Source organism: Engystomops pustulosus, chromosome 7 (genome assembly GCF_040894005.1).
Source record: "Engystomops pustulosus chromosome 7, aEngPut4.maternal, whole genome shotgun sequence".
NCBI classification, from domain to species: Eukaryota; Metazoa; Chordata; class Amphibia; order Anura; family Leptodactylidae; genus Engystomops; species Engystomops pustulosus.
The window spans coordinates 84314277-84336383 of NC_092417.1; the positions used below are offsets into that span (position 1 = coordinate 84314277).

General features: G+C 42.3%; 1 protein-coding gene across 2 annotated transcripts in view; it reads left to right on the top strand.

The window, feature by feature from the left end:
• Positions 1–21813, top strand: part of LOC140070528 (puratrophin-1-like) — a 68449-nt gene extending 46636 nt beyond the window's left edge. The window contains exons 11-24 of one of the 2 annotated variants that reach the window (XM_072117148.1): positions 403–541; positions 1226–1348; positions 1430–1621; positions 13327–14213; positions 14480–14729; positions 15591–15680; positions 15765–15989; positions 16088–16258; positions 17506–17683; positions 18973–19089; positions 19181–19447; positions 19529–19752; positions 20383–20442; positions 21436–21813. In XM_072117148.1, the coding sequence (XP_071973249.1) occupies positions 403–541; positions 1226–1348; positions 1430–1621; positions 13327–14213; positions 14480–14729; positions 15591–15680; positions 15765–15989; positions 16088–16258; positions 17506–17683; positions 18973–19089; positions 19181–19447; positions 19529–19752; positions 20383–20424 (2905 nt within the window). In that variant the 3' untranslated portion in view covers positions 20425–20442; positions 21436–21813. The remainder of the gene's footprint in view (positions 1–402; positions 542–1225; positions 1349–1429; positions 1622–13326; positions 14214–14479; positions 14730–15590; positions 15681–15764; positions 15990–16087; positions 16259–17505; positions 17684–18972; positions 19090–19180; positions 19448–19528; positions 19753–20382; positions 20443–21435) is intronic. The other variant, XM_072117150.1, reaches the window with a different exon arrangement.
• The last annotated feature ends 294 nt before the right edge of the window (positions 21814–22107 follow it).

Genomic DNA, 22107 nt, shown 5'->3' on the forward strand with positions numbered 1-22107 from the left:
TGATTGAAGCTGTTGGAATTGTGAAATGTTTTCCCCATCATCACTCTGTCATCTGGCACCATATCCCCTTCACCATAATGCAGGTGGCCAGCAGAGCTATGCTACTGCATCCTGTGAGGGATATGGTGGGCCTGTGACTGTTTTTCCTGCATCTAAGTGTCCCACTAAATAGGAAAATCTCTGGGGAAAATGTGTTAAGTTCTGTTTACGCCATGTGTGGCTTAAATACTGTACCAGCATGTTCTGTAACATTCCCTTACCTTTCTGTAGGGCCAGTGTATGGCAAATACTCCAGTTAATTATGTATATCAGTATTTTGGGGGAAGGGGCTGCCCACATTATGTCTTATATGTAACAGTTCTGGACATGATGCTGTATGTGACTGTTGGATGTTTCTTTTAGGGTAGCGGTGGATGTCGCGGCAGAGCTGTATAACCGGGTGGATGAAAGTGTACATACCCTGGTGCAATTGTCTAACCAACGCATACAGGAGATGGAGCTAGTCATTGATTTTAAGGTCTTTGAAGAGCGGTTTGAGGAGGTAAGAATGTGACTGAAATATAAAATACTAAATATGAGAGCTGTACTATATGGACATCTTTTCCTCGTTTACAGTTTATTTAATGTTTGTCAAGGCAATACTGTGCCATTTCTTTAACCAGGCATTAATGGAACATGATAGGTGCAAGATTATGAGATGCCACATTACTGAATAGCCATGGAAAACATAATCTGCTGCTGTTACATTTCATCTCTCTTCTAGATTTTCAGACTGTTTAAAATTATCAAATGCTGTATTCAAGAAATTTCAGCGTACATGGACATTTTCTCATATCTCTGTTTTTGACCCTTAGGACGCTTAAACACAAACGAGTTTGAACACGCATCATATTTGCAGTGTGTGCTAGCTGGACCGTCTGGCCTGAATGCTGAGCAACCAGAACTGAACTCATAATGTCATTTTAGTTCCGGTTGCTCAGCGTTTGGGCCATTCATTCCATCCACCCTATGAGGAGCCAGTGAGAAACTATTTCCAATATGGTACAACTCCATGTTAGGGAAACTAGTGATAGAAAACACAGTTCATATGGGCACTTTGTCCATTTAATAAAGCTTTTAGAGATGGAATAAAAGTTACATTTGAACACCCTGGGAATATATTGTCATTGGCCCCTGTGCTTTTTTGTTCATGTTTTTGACTCTTGTCTCTTCTTATTTCCAAAAGGTTAGTGGTTGGATATATAATGTTGGTGAACGATTACTGGAGGAATGCAGTGTCTTAGAAGATTCTCTGGAGGTTCTCCTTCAGACACAGAGGCAATTTAGTGAATTTGATGGGGTGGCAAGTGTAAGTGGCAGTTGTCCACAACTCTCGTCTTCAATATAAATTTTGGGTTTAGACAATTTATGTTTGGGTCCTGTTTTCTAGGAGTACTGCAGACGTGGCCAGGACCTTCTTCAGACAATGGACCGATGGCAGAACCTTTCCTCTCCTGATGTTCAGAAGTATATGGTTAGGTTACAAAAGTGTAGGGAGAAGGTGGGCAACTTCTCCAGGAAACTGGAAGAGTGCAGAAACAGGCTGGAGAAGACAATCAGACTCTATCAGTTTTTTGATAAGGTCAGTGAATGAATATTATGTGCTCCCTCTAGTTGCTGTTTACCTGCTAAGTGTATTGTTCTGGCTGTTTTTTTCAGGCTAAGGCTTCATCTAAGAGCTAATTAAGAACTATGATCTTATACTTCAGTTTATTTGTGTTGGAGTATGTTAGGCCTCATTCACACAGCCATTGGGGGATGTATATACCACGACCAATATATGTCCCCCATAGACCAGCAATGGGCGCGGCGCCATATGGAGTGGTACGGTGCAGCATATGTGCGGCACCGTATCATTCCATAGCTCTGAAAAGATAGGACATGTCCTATCTTTTCTCGGAATACGGCGCTGTGCTCCATGTTACTCTGTGGAGAGGGGCAAGGGTGAGCAGCAGTCACACGTTCTATGCAAATGTAGCCTAACAAGTGTGATGCATCCAATCTGCATTACACTCACAGCATGTGATTGCTGGAAGTTCCAGCCCGGACACTGACAACATTATGCATTTAGTTGTCATATTTCACTACATAGTATTACAGGCAGATAGCAATGGTGACAGCTTATGTTGGTTTTCAGTATTAGCATATGGTATAAATAACTCCAGATGCTGTGGTTGCCTTTGGTCTTGTGACTCATTGAAAAAAAACTGTTTATTTTTCCAGGTCAGTTTTGACTGTCTTTTATTCTCCTGGCATTAATATTCTGTCTCCCACTGCACTGATTTCTTAATCGTTTGAGGTGATTGTGTTGCAACCAAAATTCGATTAAACTTCTCTACAACTGCTCTCTTCATCCCTCTTCTGGACACAGCTGAAATTGCAGGGCAAGCCCTCATCCATTATCTGGGCATAGGGCAGTGTGACAAAGGCTGCATTGTATTATGCCATTAGTTCCAGCATCAACTGTCTGAATAATAATTTTCCTTTTCATACATTTTATAAAAAAATGGTAGTATGTATAAAGCAATTAAGGGCATTGTAAGAAATTAAAGCCACAGTGGTTGCTAAATAGACCTTTTCATAAATCACGATCAAGAATATTAGAAATAATGCTTTTGTTGCTATCAACTTATGCCCCTTGCACATAAGTGATTTTATATGGCCTTGTGCAACCCATACCGTGTTAATACAGGGAGCACATAGCCACGTTCATTTCAATGGGCAATATGGTGATCCATTGGAATGGTGGTATTTCTCCCCATATTGTTCCATAGCCTTGCGGTCGCACAGAAAGAGATAGGTCATGTCCTATATTCTGCTGCGGATACCCAGCTTCCTCTGGAGGTGGGGATGGTTGAGGAGGACTAGACACAGCCGTGGTTCTCCGTCCCCGTCTATGAGCAAAACCCAAAGCATGTCCAATTCCTGCCCATGTTTGTGGACCTCACACACCGATGGCACACAGACCCCTTGGGCAAGTCATTGTAAATTCATGTGTATAAATGAAAGTGTGACATCCAGCAACCATGTGAAAGATGGTTGCATATACCGTAGTCAGTACACTCTGGAGATGGGCCAGGCTGTGATTTGAGGTCCACCATACCACCAAGAGCTTTAATTTGTCTGTAGTTTGTGATTAAAGGGAGCTTCTTCTAAGCTGTTAACAGCTGTTTCCCTAAAAACTTACACTGCAGCCTTGCACACAGCTGTTCAGGACTCCAAAGAAAAGAAGGAATGGGAGGAACAACCTATGCAGCTACATTGTTATCATCATTGCAGTTCTGATGGGAGTGTGAATCTGATGGAGTTTGTGCATCATGTGGGATCTAGCGATTGCTCCGCTTTACACTTCATCCAGAGACTCTAGTTTATGGAAACATCAGAAAATGATACATTGTAACAAACTATCAGCTTAAGAAGATATGCACTGCTGATGTATGAATTGTTTTAGTTTGGAGACAAACCCTCAGTTTCCATTCATTTGATAGAGAAGGGCTGAACTATAAACCATAAAACAAAGGTGCAGGATATTAAGCTTTACAGTGTGTAAGTCCTTTGTCTCGCTGGTGGCTTCATTGTGTACATTTTTGTAATCTGCTCTCCTGAAGTGCAGGTAAAAATCTTTTACTGGATTATAATTTAACTGTGTCTGGTTTTTCTATGTACATGGAACAATTGAGAGCTGCCAGCATATGACTTTTAACCCTATCAGTTCCATCCATAGATTGGCATTTTTCTCTGGGGGGTTTCCTTGCTTTTCACAGGTCTAGTCAAAAAGTAATTCTCCCCCAGACACACACTTCAGTCTGGAGCCATCCCCCCTCTCCCTTTCACTGGGTCTGGGGGCTGCCCATCTGCCTCACATTTGCTTGTGAATAGCTGAGCTTGGCAGGGTGCAGGCGCTGGGCGCCAGTCACTTACTTCTGCAAACCATGAGAAGAAGCTGCAAGGAGAACAGTATAGTGCAGTTAGAGTGGACAGATGGGGTCTACAGACGTGCAGGTAAGAGAGAACCTACATTTTTTGTTACCTATGTAGACAGTTTGAAAGCGGGGCATAGTTGCTGGCATTCCATCTCTCAACAGCTTGTAACCTGCTCTCCCACCACGCTGTCCTTTTGCCATGTTTGAGGGCACTAGATTATTGTAATGCTTATTGTAGGGTTATTATCATATTCGTTTTGCAAAAATCTTCTCACTGGTTCAGGTGCAATATTGTTGCACCATGTACAGTATCACTTGGCCCGTGCCACATCTAACACATTCTGCAATAGTCATGATATTCATATTTGCAATTCAGTGTTAATTGTCTAAGAGTGTTCACACCAGTGATATGTGAAGTCTCTTTCCGTCCACTGTTTGCACACTATGGCAGCTGGGAATGCTTCATGGAGTTAATGAGAAAGCCAGTGTAAATCCTCTATAGAAGAAGGGGGATATATTTAATAAAGTCCGGTTTCTGAAAAGACAGTCGTAGAGCCGGTTGTCAGCAGAGGTCCTCAGCTTATCATACTTACCACCTTCATCTTTGAGTCCAGGTAGTAAGCGGTTCAATTATGTATGCAGATCTGTAACAAATGTAAGGTTTTTTTGTGGTTGTTATTTTTTTTCTGTATAACAGTACCCCTAATGTTTGTATTTATCTTTTGATATCCTGAATGACTTTATTGTCCTAATTGGTAAATAAGGCTCCATGAATGTTCTCATGTATATACATTGTTGCATATGCATCATCATCTTGTTATTCTAAATTTATTTAGGATGATTGGTATTTATATGTGGCTACGGTTTTGACCTCTGATTCTTGCTTTAGTCTCTCCTCATTTAGATGACTGTTTTACATTTTAGGATAATTATTTAGACTTTGCTGTCAGGTGCTGTCATAGTCCGCATGTCTACAGCTAGATCTCTGTTTTAATTGGCGGTTGGGTTAATCGGGAACCTTCTCTGTGTCAGTATAAATCTCTTTCATCCAGACCTATCAGTCATGTACATCATTGGGCTGACAGGCATTTGATGCAGGGTAATGGTCATTGCTTATTAAAGGCTCCATGGACCTGCCAGTCATCACTCGACTAATTCATGCCTGAAGTTTTCTAGGATACTGGATGATCTTCTGTATATAGCTTTAGACATACCATGGGAATGCCCATTTACAGGTATAAACTAATATCTTTTGTTAGTTGCATATTATGTCTGGATGCTATTTCCTTGTTAGAAATGTTACAAATCAGGTCATTAACTAATGAGGTGACAGATCTATCTTTTCATACATCCTGCAATATATTGAGTTATATCTTACCTCTCCTCTCATTCCTATAACTAAGGAAATCAGCACCCCAGAATCAATGCAAACAACATCTTGAGGAACAGCTCATCTTAAACTTTTATGGATTTAATTTTTTTTCCATGACACTTATGACACTTGTATGGTAGAGTGAGTTTTCTTAAATGACTGCTAGTTATGACCAAAAACGTTCAACTTCCATAGACTTTGGGGCTGATTTACGAATCTATTGTGTACTAAATAACAGTCTAAAATTGCTTGCATCACATTTATCAAAACATTTTAAGAGAAAGGAGCATGGCTTAATTTGCTCTAAAAATGTTCAAAATTTGCCCTATTTTTCTGGCAGAAGCCAACAAAAAGGAGGCGCAATATTGTACCATCCCTTTTTGGTACAATGATATTCATTTCAATTGACCAATCTATATGAACATGTGGTGCTCGTTACCAATCACATGTGTTTCAGTTGAAACACATATGCGATCAGGCCAAGCACCTCCCTATTTGATTTGCATTTCTAAATTCAAGTCAACCGGAATTTGTGAACACAGTCCTAATGTAGTGTAAAGTATTATATAAAGTATTTGATAATATCAAGCAGAGACCTTGAAGTGGTAAGGACATCTGCCCCCAGGATCAAGGATTGTAAACCAAGCACACTGACATGCTGGTGTGTTCCCCCTCAGGATCTACTCTTCTTTAAGCTTCCTATTCCCTGGTTTTTAATTAAAAATTATGCAAATGAGACCTCATGCTCCTTTGCATAATTTTAAAAGCCTTTTTTTGTAAAAACCAGGGCATAATAAGCTAAAGGAAGAGCAGATCCTGCCAGAGGGGCACACGACAGTATGTCAGTGTGCTTGGTTTACAATCCTTGATCTTGGTGGTAGAGGGCCTTTAAATTGCATTTTTTCTGAAAGTTACAGAACTTTAACATCATACACTAGTTAGGGTATTTTTGCAGTTCTACATTTTCTTAAAAGCTCAGAAATGTATTTCTTCTTTGGGCTGTAGAATGGGGTAGCTGTGTATCCCAGACAGATCTGGTTATGTAACTGGAGACCACTAGTTGCAGCTGTGATAACTGGCCAATAGGAAAATGATCCTGTGATGTCAGGACACTTGGCATGAATTGTAAGGCTCCTTGAGAATGGAGCTTTATGTGGGAGAACTTGAAATACCCTTTCCTCCTGTGTTGGTGGGATCCTTACTAGCTGTGCTGCTGAATGGGAGAATCTATCAGAAAAGAATTTTATTTCTATAAACCTCTGCTAACACAATCCCAACATTTTCCATCATGCTCTACTTCCCCCTCAGTGCTTTTGGAGGAGAAAGCTTTGTCCCTTTCTGCACCTCTGTTGCCTAATTCCTTTCAGCTGAATTAAAATTCCAGCCACGCCTGATTCCTCTCCTCCATCGCCAATCATTGCTCATCCAGCTGGAACACAAAAAGTGACATGAAATAGAGGCTGACCTATGTCAGGGTGCACGTTAACTCCATCTCACCTGAACTGGAATCCAAACCTATCGCTCACCTGTGGTTGCCGAATTACGTGTGTCAAAAAAAAGCTGACAGCTGCATTTACAGGGACAGATGGTAGAAGTGGCCCCTCATTCTTTATTGTACTTTGCTTGTCTTCCATGTTGACCTGTCTCCATACACCTGTCTGGAGCAGTGGGATGGTCTATATTAGCAGCTGTACATGGCTTGCCCTGGTCCCTGGGGGTTTGCTCTCCATGACCCTCTGCTCCGAACACACCATTGTGTTGGGTGACGCCGTGTCTATTGAAGTAGTAGAAGCGCATCGATGGCTGGGGCTGACCTCAGTACTCAACAGCTGCTGCCGTCTTCAAGACCAGCAAATATAAAAGAGGATCCTGCCCTCTACTAGCTATTGGGGCAGGGTTAGGCATACATCTGCCCTGCCATCCTAGCAGATGTGACTAGTGTATCTTGAGGGGGTAATACTACTTGCATATATCAAGGCTTTTCATAGTCTTTCACATTTACTATATCTGAATAATTATAAGAGGTCACCAGAGTTGTCTTGAAATTCTTCACCTTTGTGTGGAAGACAGAGCTGCCCCATTAGGGTGAAGACACACATGGCGTTTTTGGGCCGTTTTTACTAAGTGCGTTTTCAGATCGTTAAAAACGCATGCATTAAAAAACTTTGTCAGTTTTTCCGAAATTGCGCAATGAAAAACGGACAAAAACGCACGCGTTTTTTAACGCTCTGAAAACGCACTTAGTAAAAACGGCCCAAAAACAGCCCAAAAACGCCATGTGTGTCTTCACCCTTAGTCTCACCGTAACAGGGACAGTGTAAGTGAAATTCTCTGCTCTCTGAGGAGGTGATAAAATATGAAGTCATCTCCTCCTATTCAGGTGCATAAGGAGCTCGGCAGACAATGGGTATTCTTTATGTAGCTACAAGCTTATGTCACATATATACAGGTGGTTATGATATCTCCGTGGAGCCGTCACTTCTGAATTTCTGAAAAGATAAAGATATGTTTAAGCCTAAGAATATTTGATCAGTATTCATATAACACCCCTCTAAAAATTGTATTTCCTATAAAATAAAAATTCTGATGTGTGAACTTTTCTGTTTGTCTGCTATCACTCATAGATATTTCAAACTTTATTTAACCCGGTTGCGTCACAGCGTTTTTTTGTTAATTTTTTACTCTCCACCTTCAAAAATCTATAGCTTTTTAATTTTTCCGTGTACAGAGCTGTGTGAGGACTCATTTTCTGCGTAACAAATTTTACTTCTCAGTGACGTTATTTACTATTCCATGCTGTGTACAGTGAAGCTTGAAAAAAATTCCAAATGTGTTGAAATTGACAAAAAAAACCACATTTGCATCACTTTCTTGTGGGGCTCAGTTTTTACGACTTTTGCTGTGCGCTCCAAATGATAAATATTCTTTATTCTTTGGTTCACGGTGATACCAAATTTTTATAGGTTTTATTGTTTTTTAATATATTTTCCAAAATTAAAACAATGGGGGACATTTAAATAAAGTGTCGGTGTCTGCATTGGCTTTGTTACTGACCTGCTCTTGGAAAGAAGATACACATTTAATATTGTGTAGCTGTGCACATACATTTCTGGCGCTGAGACCATTTTCTATCCCTGGGACCAAAATCTGTCCCGAGTACAAGAAATGTGTCCAACAGTCGCAGAACAGGCAACAGCGCAATAGCACTGTTATGTGTCCCTGCTAGACCAAATTTCTTTCCGCCAGTTTACAGCGCCCAAAAATGGCTGCGATACATATTAATTCTGTCTGAGTTTCCACTCCGCCAAAGCCACGCCCCTTTTTGGAGAATAGTCGGAGCCAGCGGAAACGGCATAGTAAATGTCCCCCAATGTATATAAATAAATAAATAGTTTTGCCATCTTCTGACGCTAATTACTTTTTCATACTTCGCTTTGTGGAGCTGTGTGTGGTGTAACTTTTTGCAAGATGAGCTGACATTATCATTGTTAACAATTAAAAGGACCGTGCAACCTTTTGATCACTTTCTATTCCATTTTTTATGTGATGTAAAATGGTGTAAAAGTGGCGTTTCGGACATTTGGGCGCTATTTTCTGTTACAAGGTTCACTGTCGGGAATAACCGTTTTTGTCAGGCATTTTGGGATGCGGCGATACCTAACATGTTTGTGATTTTTACTGTTTATTTAGTTTTAGATCACAATCATGAATTATTTGTGTGTTTTTTTTTTGTTTTTTTTTTACATTTTTTTACTTTTTTTTTTACTTTTTTTGTTAATTATATTTTAGACCAGCTAGGGTGTTTTAACCCTAGATGGTCTGATTGTTCAAATGCCACTGGCGCATTGTAACCAATCTCCAGAAGCTATACAACTTCAGGTTGGCCTCTCTTAAATCTAGGGGATACTACCTGTGGGTATGGTATTAGCAGTGCCATATGCAGCAAACCCCACCTCTGTATGACGAAGGCTCACCCCGTGAGCCCTCTTCATAAACCCTTAGTACCTCTGAATAGGTAAAATGTAAAACAGCCGGTGCTGTTCTTTGTGGACTCATATGCAATCACACCAAGCACTGCCAACAGGGGCTTGCCTTGAGTTTCAAAACGCAATGCGTGCACACAGCCTTAGGCCGGCGCCACACGTGGCGCTTTTGTCTGCGCTTGCAAACGCAGACAAAGTTGCGCCCACCGGGGCGGGCCTCGGCCCGATCGCATCGACGTTTCTATGGAAACGCCTGCGATCGGGAACGAGCCGCCGGTGTTTCGCGTTAAATTAACGCAAAACACCGGCGGCTCGTTCCCGATCGCATGCGTTTCCATAGAAACGCCGATGCGATCAGGCCGAGGCCCGCCCCGGTGGCCGCGACTTTGTCTGCGTTTGCAAGCGCAGACAAAAGCGCCACGTGTGGCGCCGGCCTTAGGCTACATTCACACGATGTATGCCCGTACGGCAGGCATACATCGGCGCTGCGGAGAGGAGCAGGGAATGAGCGCTGCTCACCCCCGCCCCTCTCCATACAGTGTACGGCGCCATATCACGGGAAAAGTTAGGACATGTCCTATCTTTTCCCGGGCTACGGAGCGGTATGGTGCCGCACGTGTGCTGTACTGTACCGCTCCCACACAGGGCCATAGAAGTGTATGGGGGACTTATATTGGCCGTATATACGTCCCCCATACATGTGTTTGAATGTAGCCTTAAAGTAACTTTTGGCCTGAGGGCGCGTTCACACGGGGGTGGAGTTTGGGGCGATCGCATATGCGTTTCCAGATAAACGCATGCGATCCGGTTATCAATCGCATGCGTTTCCCGGGAAACGTATATGCGAACGGCCCGAGCCCCGCCTACTGTGCGCTAGCGTCGCGTTATGAATGCGACGATAGCAGAACGTGTGAACGCGCCCTCAGGGTGAAGACACACGTGGCGTTTTTTAGGCCGTTTTTGGGCCGTTTTTAGTTTTTCAGATCGTTAAAAACGCATGCGTTTTTGTCCATTTTTAATTGCGCAAATTAAGAATACCGGATCTGAAAACGCACTAACTAAAAACGGCCTAAAAATGCCACTTGTGTCTTCACCCTAAGGAAGACATGGTTTCCGTTTTGAAACACGCAGCACTGTAACCTAATAAGATGTGTTTAGACCTAAATTCTGGGGATTGGGATCAATCAAAACATTGCATTGTTATTCGGCAAAACAGGTGTTTCTAGTTCCTGAAAACAAGCGTTGAGGGTGCGTCCACATGTTCAGTTTTTCAGATGCAGTTTTTTATGCCCAAAACAGGAGTGGAGTGCAAATAGAGGAGGAGGAGCACTTCTTAATGATATGTCCTCACCCATTATGATCCACACCTGCTTTTGGCTTCGAAAACTGCATCTGAAAAACTGGGTAATGCCACACATGGCGTTTTTGGTCCGTTTTTAAGCATGCATTTGAAGTCCATTTAAAAAAAAAAAAAAAAGCATGTGTTTTTTACCGTTTACCATGCGTTTGGTTGCTTTGAACCTGTTTATCTATTACGATAAACAGGGTTAAAGCAACCAAATGCACGGTAAACGGTAAAAAAACCCATGCGTTTTAAAAACGCATGCGTTTTTAAATGGACTGAAAACACGTGCTTAAAAACACAGCAAAAACGCCACATGTGAGATCACCCTTAGGCCGGCGGCACACGAAGCACTTTGTCTGCGCTTGCAAACGCAGACACAGTCGCGCCTACCGGGCACGATCGCATTGGCGTTTCTATGGAAACGCCTGCGATCGGGAACGAGCCGCCGGTGTTTTGCATTCATTTTTGCGTTAAATTAACGCAAAACGCCGGCGGCTCGTTCCTGATCGCAGGCATTTCCATAGAAACGCTGATGCGATCAGGCCGAGGCCCGCCCTGGTGGGCGCGACTTTGCGTTTGCACGCGCAGACAAAGCGCTACGTGTGGCGCCAGCCTTGGGGTGGTGGCACACTTGCCGCACCCACCGGGACAGGCCGGTCAAACCTGTCAAAAATGGATGCGTTTTCAAAAACCGCATGCGTTTTTAAAAAATGGATGCTTAAAAACGGACCAAAAACGGGTTCAAAACGCCATGTGTGGCATCACCCTTAGGCTGGTGCCACATGCACCACATTGTCTGCGTTTGCAAACGCAGACAAAGCCGCACCCACCGGGGCCTGCGATCGGGAACGAGCCGCCAGTGTTTTGTATTAAATTAGTGCAAAACACCGGCAGCTCTTTCCCGATCGCAGTCGTTTACATAGAAACGCTGATGCGATCGGGCCGTGGCCCGCCCCGGTGGGTGCGGCTTTGTCTGCGTTTTCGTTTTCAAATGCAGACAAAGAGCTATGTGTGGCACCAGCCTTAGGCTATGCTGTTTTCGTGGTATACTCCATTACTAACAATTAAAACACATGTGAATGTGGTTTCAGAAGAATGTATGGCAGAAGCCGCTTCCCATTCCAATGGCTTGCGTTTCAAAACACATTGGGGCAAATTTACTTACCCGGCCCATTCGCGATCCAGCGGCGCGTTCTCTGCTCTGGATTCGGGTCCGGCCGGGATTCATGAAGGCAGTTCCTCCGCCGTCCACCAGGTGGCGCTGCTGCGCTGAAAATCATCTCCACGCGCCGGAATGCACCACCTCGGACCAGGTGAAGGTAAGCGGTCCCCAAGCGACACTTTTTCGGTTTTTAAATGCGGCGGTTTTTCCGAATACGTCGGGTTTTCGTTCGGCCACGCCCCCCGATTTCCGTCGCGCGCATGCCGGCGCCGATGCGCCACAATCCGATCGCGTGCGACACAAACCCGGGGCAATTCAGGTACAATCGGCGCAAATCGGAAATATTCGGGTAACACGTCGGGAAAACGCGATTCGGGCCCTTAGTAAATGACCCCCATTGTATGCACCATAACACTTTTCTTTATGGACTAGTACTACTGACTGGATGTAGATAAATGCTGGTGATGCTGTCTGGATTTGTTCATACCCTTATACTGAGTAGACTGGGCATTTCAGGACAAGCAGTAAATCTTTTGTCTGTAGAGCATTGTGGGTCCTTTATTGCACTGGGTACCTCTTCCATCCTGGCACAGTTTCACCCCTTATGGATTTCAGGAACCTGAAATCAGGTGACTGCATTCCTGAATGGAACATGACTGTGAGATTCTGCATGAGTTGGCGGTCCAGTTTCCCACAGGATAAAGAACCCCTTTTGTTCTCATAGAGGCAACATTATGAATACTTAGTAGTTGGTGCCCCCACATATCAGATGGTTGGCACCAGAATGTCTCAAAGAAGAGAATAGGCGCTAACCTAGAGGTTTAACAAATGATCAGGATTGTAGATCACATCAATGCTCTTGGCACAAAGTCGGATTGCTTAAGAGAACCTGACACTCTGACAAAGTTCTGTAGGACACTTGTGCGCTGTACATGAGGCCTTACTCAAAGAGGAACATGTTATAGACTCAAATATATACACCACAGGGAGTTCAGAGGTGGAGTTGCTACTCTTTGAGCAGATTAAGAATGAGTGAAGATCAAAGCTCCAGATATTTGCATTTAAATGTCTTTTCTTATAATTGGCACAATAGCAACTTGGGTCCTGTGGTGTTGGTGACTGCTATAGGGAATAGCTCCATCTAAAACCTTGTCATAGAAGTTAAGAGAAGGGAATAAAATAGTATATCAGCACATCCAAACATGATTCCATATACCCACTCCGTGCTGACTGACCAGTGGCCTGTCACTGATCTAGGACTTCCATACAGATATACTGTCTAACATACTGCTTCTCATATATCACAGCTTCTGATGTATTAGACTGCATAGTCTCACTTTACACCATTAGCTTAGTTTACAGCTGAAGCGACTTTTGTAATTTAGGCACATTTTGCTTAGTACTGTTTGTATTTTGTATTGTTATCAGCTTTTCTCTAGCCTTACAGTGATCTGGTCTACAGTTATATTGCTTTTTCTTAATTTTGTTATTTAATCCTGCAGGCTTATGAATGGGCTCTGGATGGGATGAGACATCTTGGTGCCATTAGTCTGGATGACTGCAACTCCCCCGAGCTTTGCCTTGGTGCCCTAGAAAGTCTAGAGAAATACCAGGTGCAGCACCCAATGATCCGAGAGAAGATGTTTGAGGAGATGAGGGAGCTTGCCCACGAGCTGAAGAGTGAAAAGGGGGTCAAGCACTGGAAGTTTGCCTGGTCAAAGTGCCAAGAGGCAAGGCAAGTTTTTGAGAAGAAACTTGAAGCAGCATTGAAGACAAAAAGCATGATGTTAGGAGAACAAAAATCTTTAAGGACAAGTCCTTTAGAAACCAGAGATCAAAAAGCGCATTCTGATAAGAATGTCTCTTATATCCAGAATAAGCTGCTTAATTCTCCTATCTGTGGCAGGGAGAGGAGAATTGGGAGAGTTCTGTGTCACAGACCTGAAATGGACCCATTGCCGTTTCAAGCTAGTCCGCCTGGCTCCAGTGCCAGTTCTGTCTCCTCATCATCAGCTTACAGAGTCCGTAAACTATCTCTTCAAAATTCTCCAAGGGAAAACCTTCACTTTGAACTTATTCACCATGTGCCCTCGGGGTCTTCAACCCCTACCCCATCTCGCCCTATGGGAAGAAGATTGTTAAGAAAGGCACAGAGTTTTGACCTACCTGGGACTGAAATAAGCAGCCATGGTTGTCAGAGGAGACTCAGCGAACCTGCTAGAAGAGGAAACACTGGCGTGTTCATTAAAGGTCTGGAAGTGAGCAGCACAGAAATAGCAGAGCGCTCCTGCAGCCCTCGTCTACTGGCTTCCACAGACTGGTCAGTAGAACGAATGCTGAATGATAGGAGGAGTAGTGTCTCCTCCGCAGATGGAAGATGCCGCAGCAGGTGAGAGTTGATGATGAGAAACAAGAGTTTTATGTTAATTGTTAAAAATTTATAGTATAGGTCTTCAAGCTGTGGCTCTGCAACTGTTCTCGGTGTATAAGTCCTTGCCTCCCTGCTCAGGCTCATGCCATCAGAACCTGTGGGAAGTGGAACTGCTGCACCACACAATGCATGACCCTTTTATTATTACATATGCACAACTCATACAAGAATCATTACATTTCAGTGAAGTTCAGTTGTTTAATTGTGTTTATCATCTGCTGTAGTAAACTTCGGCATATCATCGATGAAATGGTCACCACAGAGAGAGAATATGTCCGATCCCTGTGGTACATCACTGAGAACTATTTTCCTGAGATGGATCGCATCGACCTTCCCCAAGACCTTCGCGGGAAGAGAGGTATCATCTTTGGAAACCTAGAGAAGCTGAGAGATTTCCACAGCCAATATTTCCTAAAGGAGCTGGAGAGCTGCTGCAACCATCCCTTAAGAGTTAGCCACTGCTTCCTCCGGCATGTAAGGAGACAACTTTTTGTGTGTCTAATCTCTGTGCCACACTTGAGCCTCTGTACAACCCTTAAACTAGACATAAGGCACCCACAGTGATGAGAAAATGAAAGTTCACCTTCTTTGGACATTATATAAAACAAATATCTTCCAAACAAGCTTGAACATTTAACATGCTAAGTGCTTGCAATGGCTTTCACCATTCCTCAATTGACTGGCAACTACCAATGCCTCTGAGACCATTGCTTTTATTGAGGTGGTCACACTTGTTGATGATCAATAAACCAATGCAATTTCATTAGTAGTTAAAACTGCATAACAACTGCTATAAAACTGAATTCAACTTGTTGTAGTTTTAAAAGGTGCAATACATATTTTGAATTGCAGTTTTAACTTACCGAAATTACACACAGACAGAGGGGAAGGCATTACTTTTTTGTATGCCCCCTCTGTCATAACCACTCCCTATGAGTGGTTAAAGAAGCTGTGGTTGTGCTTCGCACACCCCTCTAAGCACCGATATGGGTGTAGTTATGATGGAAGGGGCTGCTGGCTGGTCACAGAATCGTGTGACCTGCTGCTCCAGGAGGCTCTAAGGAAGGTTTAACGGGGTCAAGTATTACATAGGCGACTCTATTAAATTTTCCTCAAGATTGGTTTGTTCTTTCTAGAAGTCATTCTACAATGCCAGGTGTAATGCTTGCCCTAGTGGAAGTGTTGCCACAAGACATCTGCTTTGTTGTTATGCAAATAACAATAACTATCAAAAAATCTTTGGAAAAAAAACTTCAGAAGGCAATTTCTCCTAAAATTGGAAGATGTAATCTGTTATTTCCACAAATCACCTTCCCTAATTTTGTGTCCCTCCAGAAAGACCAATTTGGGATGTATGCCTTATACAGCAAGAATAAGCCCAGGTCAGACTTGTTGCTAGCAAGTCATGGGAACATATTTTTCAAGGTGAGAAAGTAGCAGTAAGTCTATGTGATGTTTACAAAGCTTTTTTTCAGGGTGAAATGTTGACCTAACTTGTGTTTGGCTCAGAATAAGCAGCGCCAGCTGGGAGACAAGATGGACCTGGCATCATACCTGCTGAAGCCTATTCAGAGGATGAGCAAGTATGCACTTCTCCTGAAAGACCTTATTAAAGAGTGTGGGGAGGCACAGGAGCAGGAGCTGGCGTATCTACGGGCAGCTGAGGAAATGGTTAAGTTCCAGCTACGTCACGGCAACGATCTCCTGGCTATGGACGCCATACGGGACTGTGATGTGAGTGATTATGCCATAATGAGATTATATACCATAATATGTGTCAAAAGGGAAAGGTCAATAGCTGTATTGTATCTTCCATTTTTTTGTGTCATCAGGTGAATTTGAAGGAGCAAGGACAACTGGTAAAACAGGACGAGTTCACGGTGTGGCTGGGCCGAAAGAAGTGTCAGAGGCATGTCTTCCTTTTTGAAGATCTTATTTTATTCAGCAAACCCAAAAGGATTGAGGGAGGATTAGATGTCTACATCTACAAGCGTTCATTTAAAGTAAGTAAAGCATGTAATTGGTAACAGGAACCTGGAAGTGACTGATGGGACATGACAGAGGGGCTGTTTATATCTTTGTTGAGATGTGACACATTAGCGTAACGGGTCTAGTCTGCCACCAGTATTCTCCTTGTACTTCAAACCTTTTTTTGGCTGTTAGTAGTGGACTTTATTCGGGCTTGGGAATCAGAGGCTGCAAAACCCCTGCGCAGGTAACCCTAGGAACCTAGGAAAGGATTGCAGGGGCGTTTTTACAATAGGCTTGTCTATCACAATACAATTGTAAATACTAATGCAAAATAAATACATAAAAACACGTAATCCCCGTAGACTGGGATCCCATCAGTCTTAATATTTTCTGTTACCTCCTGTTAAGTAGAGCAACAATATGATCACTAAACAGGAGACCTTTTTGTTTAGTGCCAGTTACCATTGATTTCCATGCCCCTTCTGGCTTGCTTCCCTTATTTATAATGGATAAATCCAGCAGGCTGCTCTAAACCCAGCCACAATGAGATAAACCCCTTCCATGCAGGCCGACCCAACTTTTGCATTTATTTTCTTTCCCATATTTTTAAAGTAATAATGTTTTATTTTTCCATTTATAGAGTCAAATAAAGGTTTTTTTTTGCTGGACAAATTGGAACTTAGAAATAAATTCGTCTGCCTGACTAGAAACGTTTAAAATTTAATAATCTTTATTTGATAATATATTAAAATTTGTAAATAACTATCTAATACATTCAGGCCTTGGTCCGTGAATGATTTTACAAAAAAGTTGTATGGTCCATAGACAGGGCAGTGCAATGTAGTGCTTAAACACTGTCCCGGCTGGTGAGCCTATATACTTGTGGTCTGTAGGATCAATATTGTCTGTCACTAGACCAAGAAAAATTACTGATAAGCTCAGCTAATTTTCATTAAAGTCACACCTAACGCGTTTCTGCATCTATAGTAATGTGATTAGATGCGTCCTCAGAGGTGCTTTGATATGGTTTGTGAAGTGTGACATTGTATCATATCACACCGGCAGCATTTCCCCCCACGGCATTGTTGTTGGAACTTACAATTAAATCAATAAATATTCTGTATAATATAGTTAAAACAAAGGGATTAACATATATCATTACATCACTAGAAAGATTAAAAGGTTATAAAAATACAGAAGAAAAAATAGGCTGTCATTAGGGACTAAATATTCAGTTGTATCTGAGACATGACTGTTCAACCTGTTCTCTGATTTATAGACTGCAGACATTGGTCTGACAGAAAACTCTGGAGACAGTGGTTTGCGCTTTGAGATTTGGTTCAGGAGGCGGAAATCTAATGATACTCACATTCTCCAAGCCAGTAGCGCTGAAGTAAAGCAAGCATGGACTGCCGACATTGCCAAAATCCTTTGGCAGCAAGCAACCCGGAATAAAGGTATAGTGAGCAGCTTCCCTCTCGGCTGTCTATTTTGAACAACAATTTTCCTGTACATGTAAAAGACATGGAACTTCATCAGCCAATCAATACTTATTAAAGGAAATCTAGCATTACATTTAAGCATGATAAACCCGAGACTCATAGATCCAGGCACTGTGACTGTCATTATCTTCTTATATTTGTTATCCATGGCCGTCCTCTAAGGAGCCCGAGGACTACCCCAGTTCCTCTGTGATCTGGCTTTGCAGGCTGTTACACTGTATCGCCCTCCCCCCTGCACTTGTGTAGGGAGCAGGAAGTGCCAAGTTAATTTTAGAAGGAAGACAAATGATAGAAGATTACCACAGTCATGGTGTCTGGATCTATGAGTAAGTGTCCCTGGTTTACCATGTTTTATTTTGATGGTATATTTGCATTAACCCCTTTGTGCCTGTGGTGTCCAGGTTAATTTTTGCAATATTTATCTTTATAACTACTCAAAATATAAAAAAATATAACTTTTCTTTTCATGACATGAGACCTTAATTTGATAGAATAATTTTATTAGCAACAATTTTAGGACCAGTAAAAATATTTAAAAAAAAGTTTTTCTGGCATTTTTCACATAAAAAAATAATGAGCAGTAATATGGTATACAACCAACCTTTACCAAAATATATTATAAATATGTAGTGTCAGTACATTACCATTTTCCAGGTTCAGGGGTATTTATCACTTCTGCACCATGCTAGTGGTGTGGAAGCCCTGAAATAATTGCTAATGCTAGCCTGTTGCTAGCACCTTTCTGCAACCTCCACACCAAGAAGGCATAGAGGGATGTGAAGGGGGCACGGCAGGCAGGGAATGGTGCAGTGCAGGGCGGTCCTGTCCCCAAGCCTGTACATTCGCTGCAGCCGGGTACTTTTCATACATGGCCAGAGCCTCTTCATGCATCCATCTGCGCCAATTGCTCAGCGGGGCTATCATACACCGGCGCCTGTGATAAATAACAGTGCAAAGTTTCTTCTGCAGCTCCTTCTGCTCTGACAGGCTGGAGGGAGTTCACTTCAAACGTTCATATCTCCTGAACTTACTGTTTAAGATGTGACACTGTCGTGATGTGTATACATCTGCATGGAGTATGTACAAATAGGACGTATATAGCTGCATTGCAGTCGTGAAGGGATTAAAGTACAGCCTATAACGAGGATCATCAACCTTATATTTGTGGAATCAATGCTTTTCTATAGGTGTTGACCAGATTTCTTCCTACCATATAATAACCATAATGGATTTTCTTCCTGCAGAGATCCGTATGCAGGAAATGGTGTCTATGGGTGTTGGTAATAAGCCATTTTTGGACATCAAGCCAAGTGACGCAGCAATAAACAACCGTGCTATTGATTACATTATGAAGGGTAGAGGTATGGATTTATGACCATGTATTCTTGTTGTATATGTCTGATTGTAATGTATCAGATTGATTCTGATAATTCAATTGTGCTTGATTTGCAGGAGCCAGGACCAGGGCCTCCATTGCAGTATCTTTATTTGACCATTCAGATCCTTACAAGAGGACTCAGGCTCCCATAACATGTAACTCTGTACCTTCAGCGTGTGGACCTTCTTCCACCTCCTTGTTGGGACCCCTTAACTTGCACATGTATGTCAACCAAACACTTCTGGCTGGAGTACTGTCTGCTAATAGACCCTTTGAGACCAGCAGTTGCCTGGAGGAAGATGAGCTGGAGAATGAGACTAGCTGCAGCCAACCTTCCATGAGTGCGTGTCCCACTTATCTGCATTGTGCTACATTCTCCTTACTGATCAGCAGCCGCTAACCATCTTGTCTTCTACTTCCAGCCACAGAAAGCTCAGAGTCGTCTCACTGTATGTCTGGTGGAGGATCCAGTGGATCAGACAGTGGTTGTGTCTCTGGTATTCCCCAGGACAATCTATCAGAAGATGCTGGATCTCCCTGTGATGCCTCAGCACAATACACCTTTCCAGAAAGGAGGAACAGTTCCAATGTCAGCTCTCCGGTGGTGGACAAGCCAAGATTCATAAACCGCCAATACATCTCTGCTGTAAGGCTGCCATTACTTAGCACCTCACATGGGAATTAAAATACATGTGTCCCCTATGTGTCCAACACACTTATTCATCTTATACTAGTAACCAAGTTCGGAGTTGTGGCAGCACTTGATCTACAATATTGTTTACATTTGGTGACAATTCATAATGCACTTGTTTTACCCCAAAAAAGGAAAATATGGTGGAATACACCATTTCACTAAAATCACCCCAATAACACAACCTATTAATGTAGTGGAATAGGTGATGAAGAATCCGTGCCTTCTGGTTCCACAGCACTATTTTTGTCCACTTTGCTAAGTCTCTATACACATCGCTCTGGCATAAGCCCCAAAATATATCCATGGTGTTTATGGGTGACAAATGTCTTAGATGTGATGGTTCCATAGCCTATAACTGACATAATGAACTTCTTATTTGTAAATGCTACTCTGCCAAATCACCTGTTTCACATGTCACCCTGTACTCAAGACATTGTTAATATAAATTCTGTATCCAGACTCATCAACATTGTCATTTTTCCATTCTTGGCTATGGCTAACACACTGACTGCAGAATCTGACAAATAAATCCTTTCAGTAAAGTTTAACCACTCACTTGCTCATTACTGCTTCTTTTCCCAGAATCCAAGCCACATTTCCCTAAGTCCTTCCACAATTGTCTGAATTTCCTTCTAACATCCAGTAAGTGTCTTTACTATACTTCATGTAACAGATCAGTGACTATGTTTGCATGCACTTCTAGCAGGGGCCAAATACTATATTATGTCTTATAGGACACCAGTGAATTCCATTAGATTATATAACATTAAGATGAGAACAAATGCAAATACAAAAGACACAAAACTACACAGAACTGGCACAAATGGAGGGTAGACAGAGACAAGTGGGGATGGAGCATGAAGTTATTATATGGTGTAGTAGTAAATAGGTGGGTTTGAGGTTACATTTGGAAGGTAGGTGTCACATTTTGAGTATGGGGGGGATGCATGGAAGAAGACCTGCCCCCCTAGGGTTCTTTAGGCTTTGTTTTGTATGTGCATAGGTTCTGTAACGGTGCATATTGTTATAGCTCTTGCAGAATACCAGTTCCTGTAGTTTTAAAGACTCTAGGCTGTCATGGGAGTGTATCATTGCCACCCAGAGACATTAAGTCCTGGCTGCAGTAATAAAATGGTTATCACCTGCGATCAGTATGTCAGTGGTGGGTGTTTACAGCAACATCCGGCATGTATCCACCATGTATGAATAGGGCTCAGCACGGGGGCCCACTTTAACCCCTTAACATACTTGTATGTCATTAATAATGTATAAAGAATAAGTCAAAGGTTACTCTAAGGCAGCAGACCATTGGAACTAGGGAAAGTGTGGAGCTATTAATTGTGATGGATACGTCTGGTGGAAGACTTGTTACATGGAGGAAAGATATTAAACGGATAGTTTTTGGGAGCTCTGCTGCTAGAAAACTGTGGTACAAGTTTATATAAGCAACATCCCCCCTTCCCCCAATGAGTCTCAAATCACTTGATAGATGAGTAGCTCCATTTCTGCAGAAGCTGTACTCGTGTTCCCATGATAGATCATATAATCACTGTGACGCCTTGCACTTGGATATAGTGACATGCTTTATACTAATACTGATTTCTCAGTTAATATGGTCTGCTCTCTATTTTGTAGGTGTGAACAAATCTTCAGCAATAGGACAAGACATGACGGAGCCACATCCTCACAGGATCAGCCTTTCTAATGGCCGAATTAGAGATTTGCTCATATGTAATATTTTATGCTCCATGTAAATAGTTTTTATCCAGCTGTCAGTTTGCTGAGCCTTCACTCAGAGACAGATTTACCAATTACGCTGCAGAATTTGTACAGTTTATTAAGAGAAAAACCTTTTAGATTCTGTATTTAATAACAAAACTTTCTATGTAACTGTCATCACGATATTGAACTGGAATCTGATGTACGTCATATTTTATTATGGTTTTTCCGAAACTAGAAATAATTTATTTACCAGAACTAAAGCTAAGATCTGAATAAAACAGATTTATTCCACGTCTCTTTCAGGGTTTATGACTGTAACAGTGCAAGTCACATCCACAAATACAGATCTTAGGGTCATTGGGGTTAATAAATATAGTTGCCACACATGTTTAATATGAACCACGGTTTCATTTTCAACTAAAACACTCACTCCAAATCCTGAATCCAGTATAAAACTGATGATGAATAAATTACTAAGAAATAAGACAAGACACAGAAAAATGAAATAATCATCATGAAGGTGGTGTTAGGCCAGCTCCACACTTGATGAACTCGCATCACACTCGCAACGCATGCTGCTCGGAT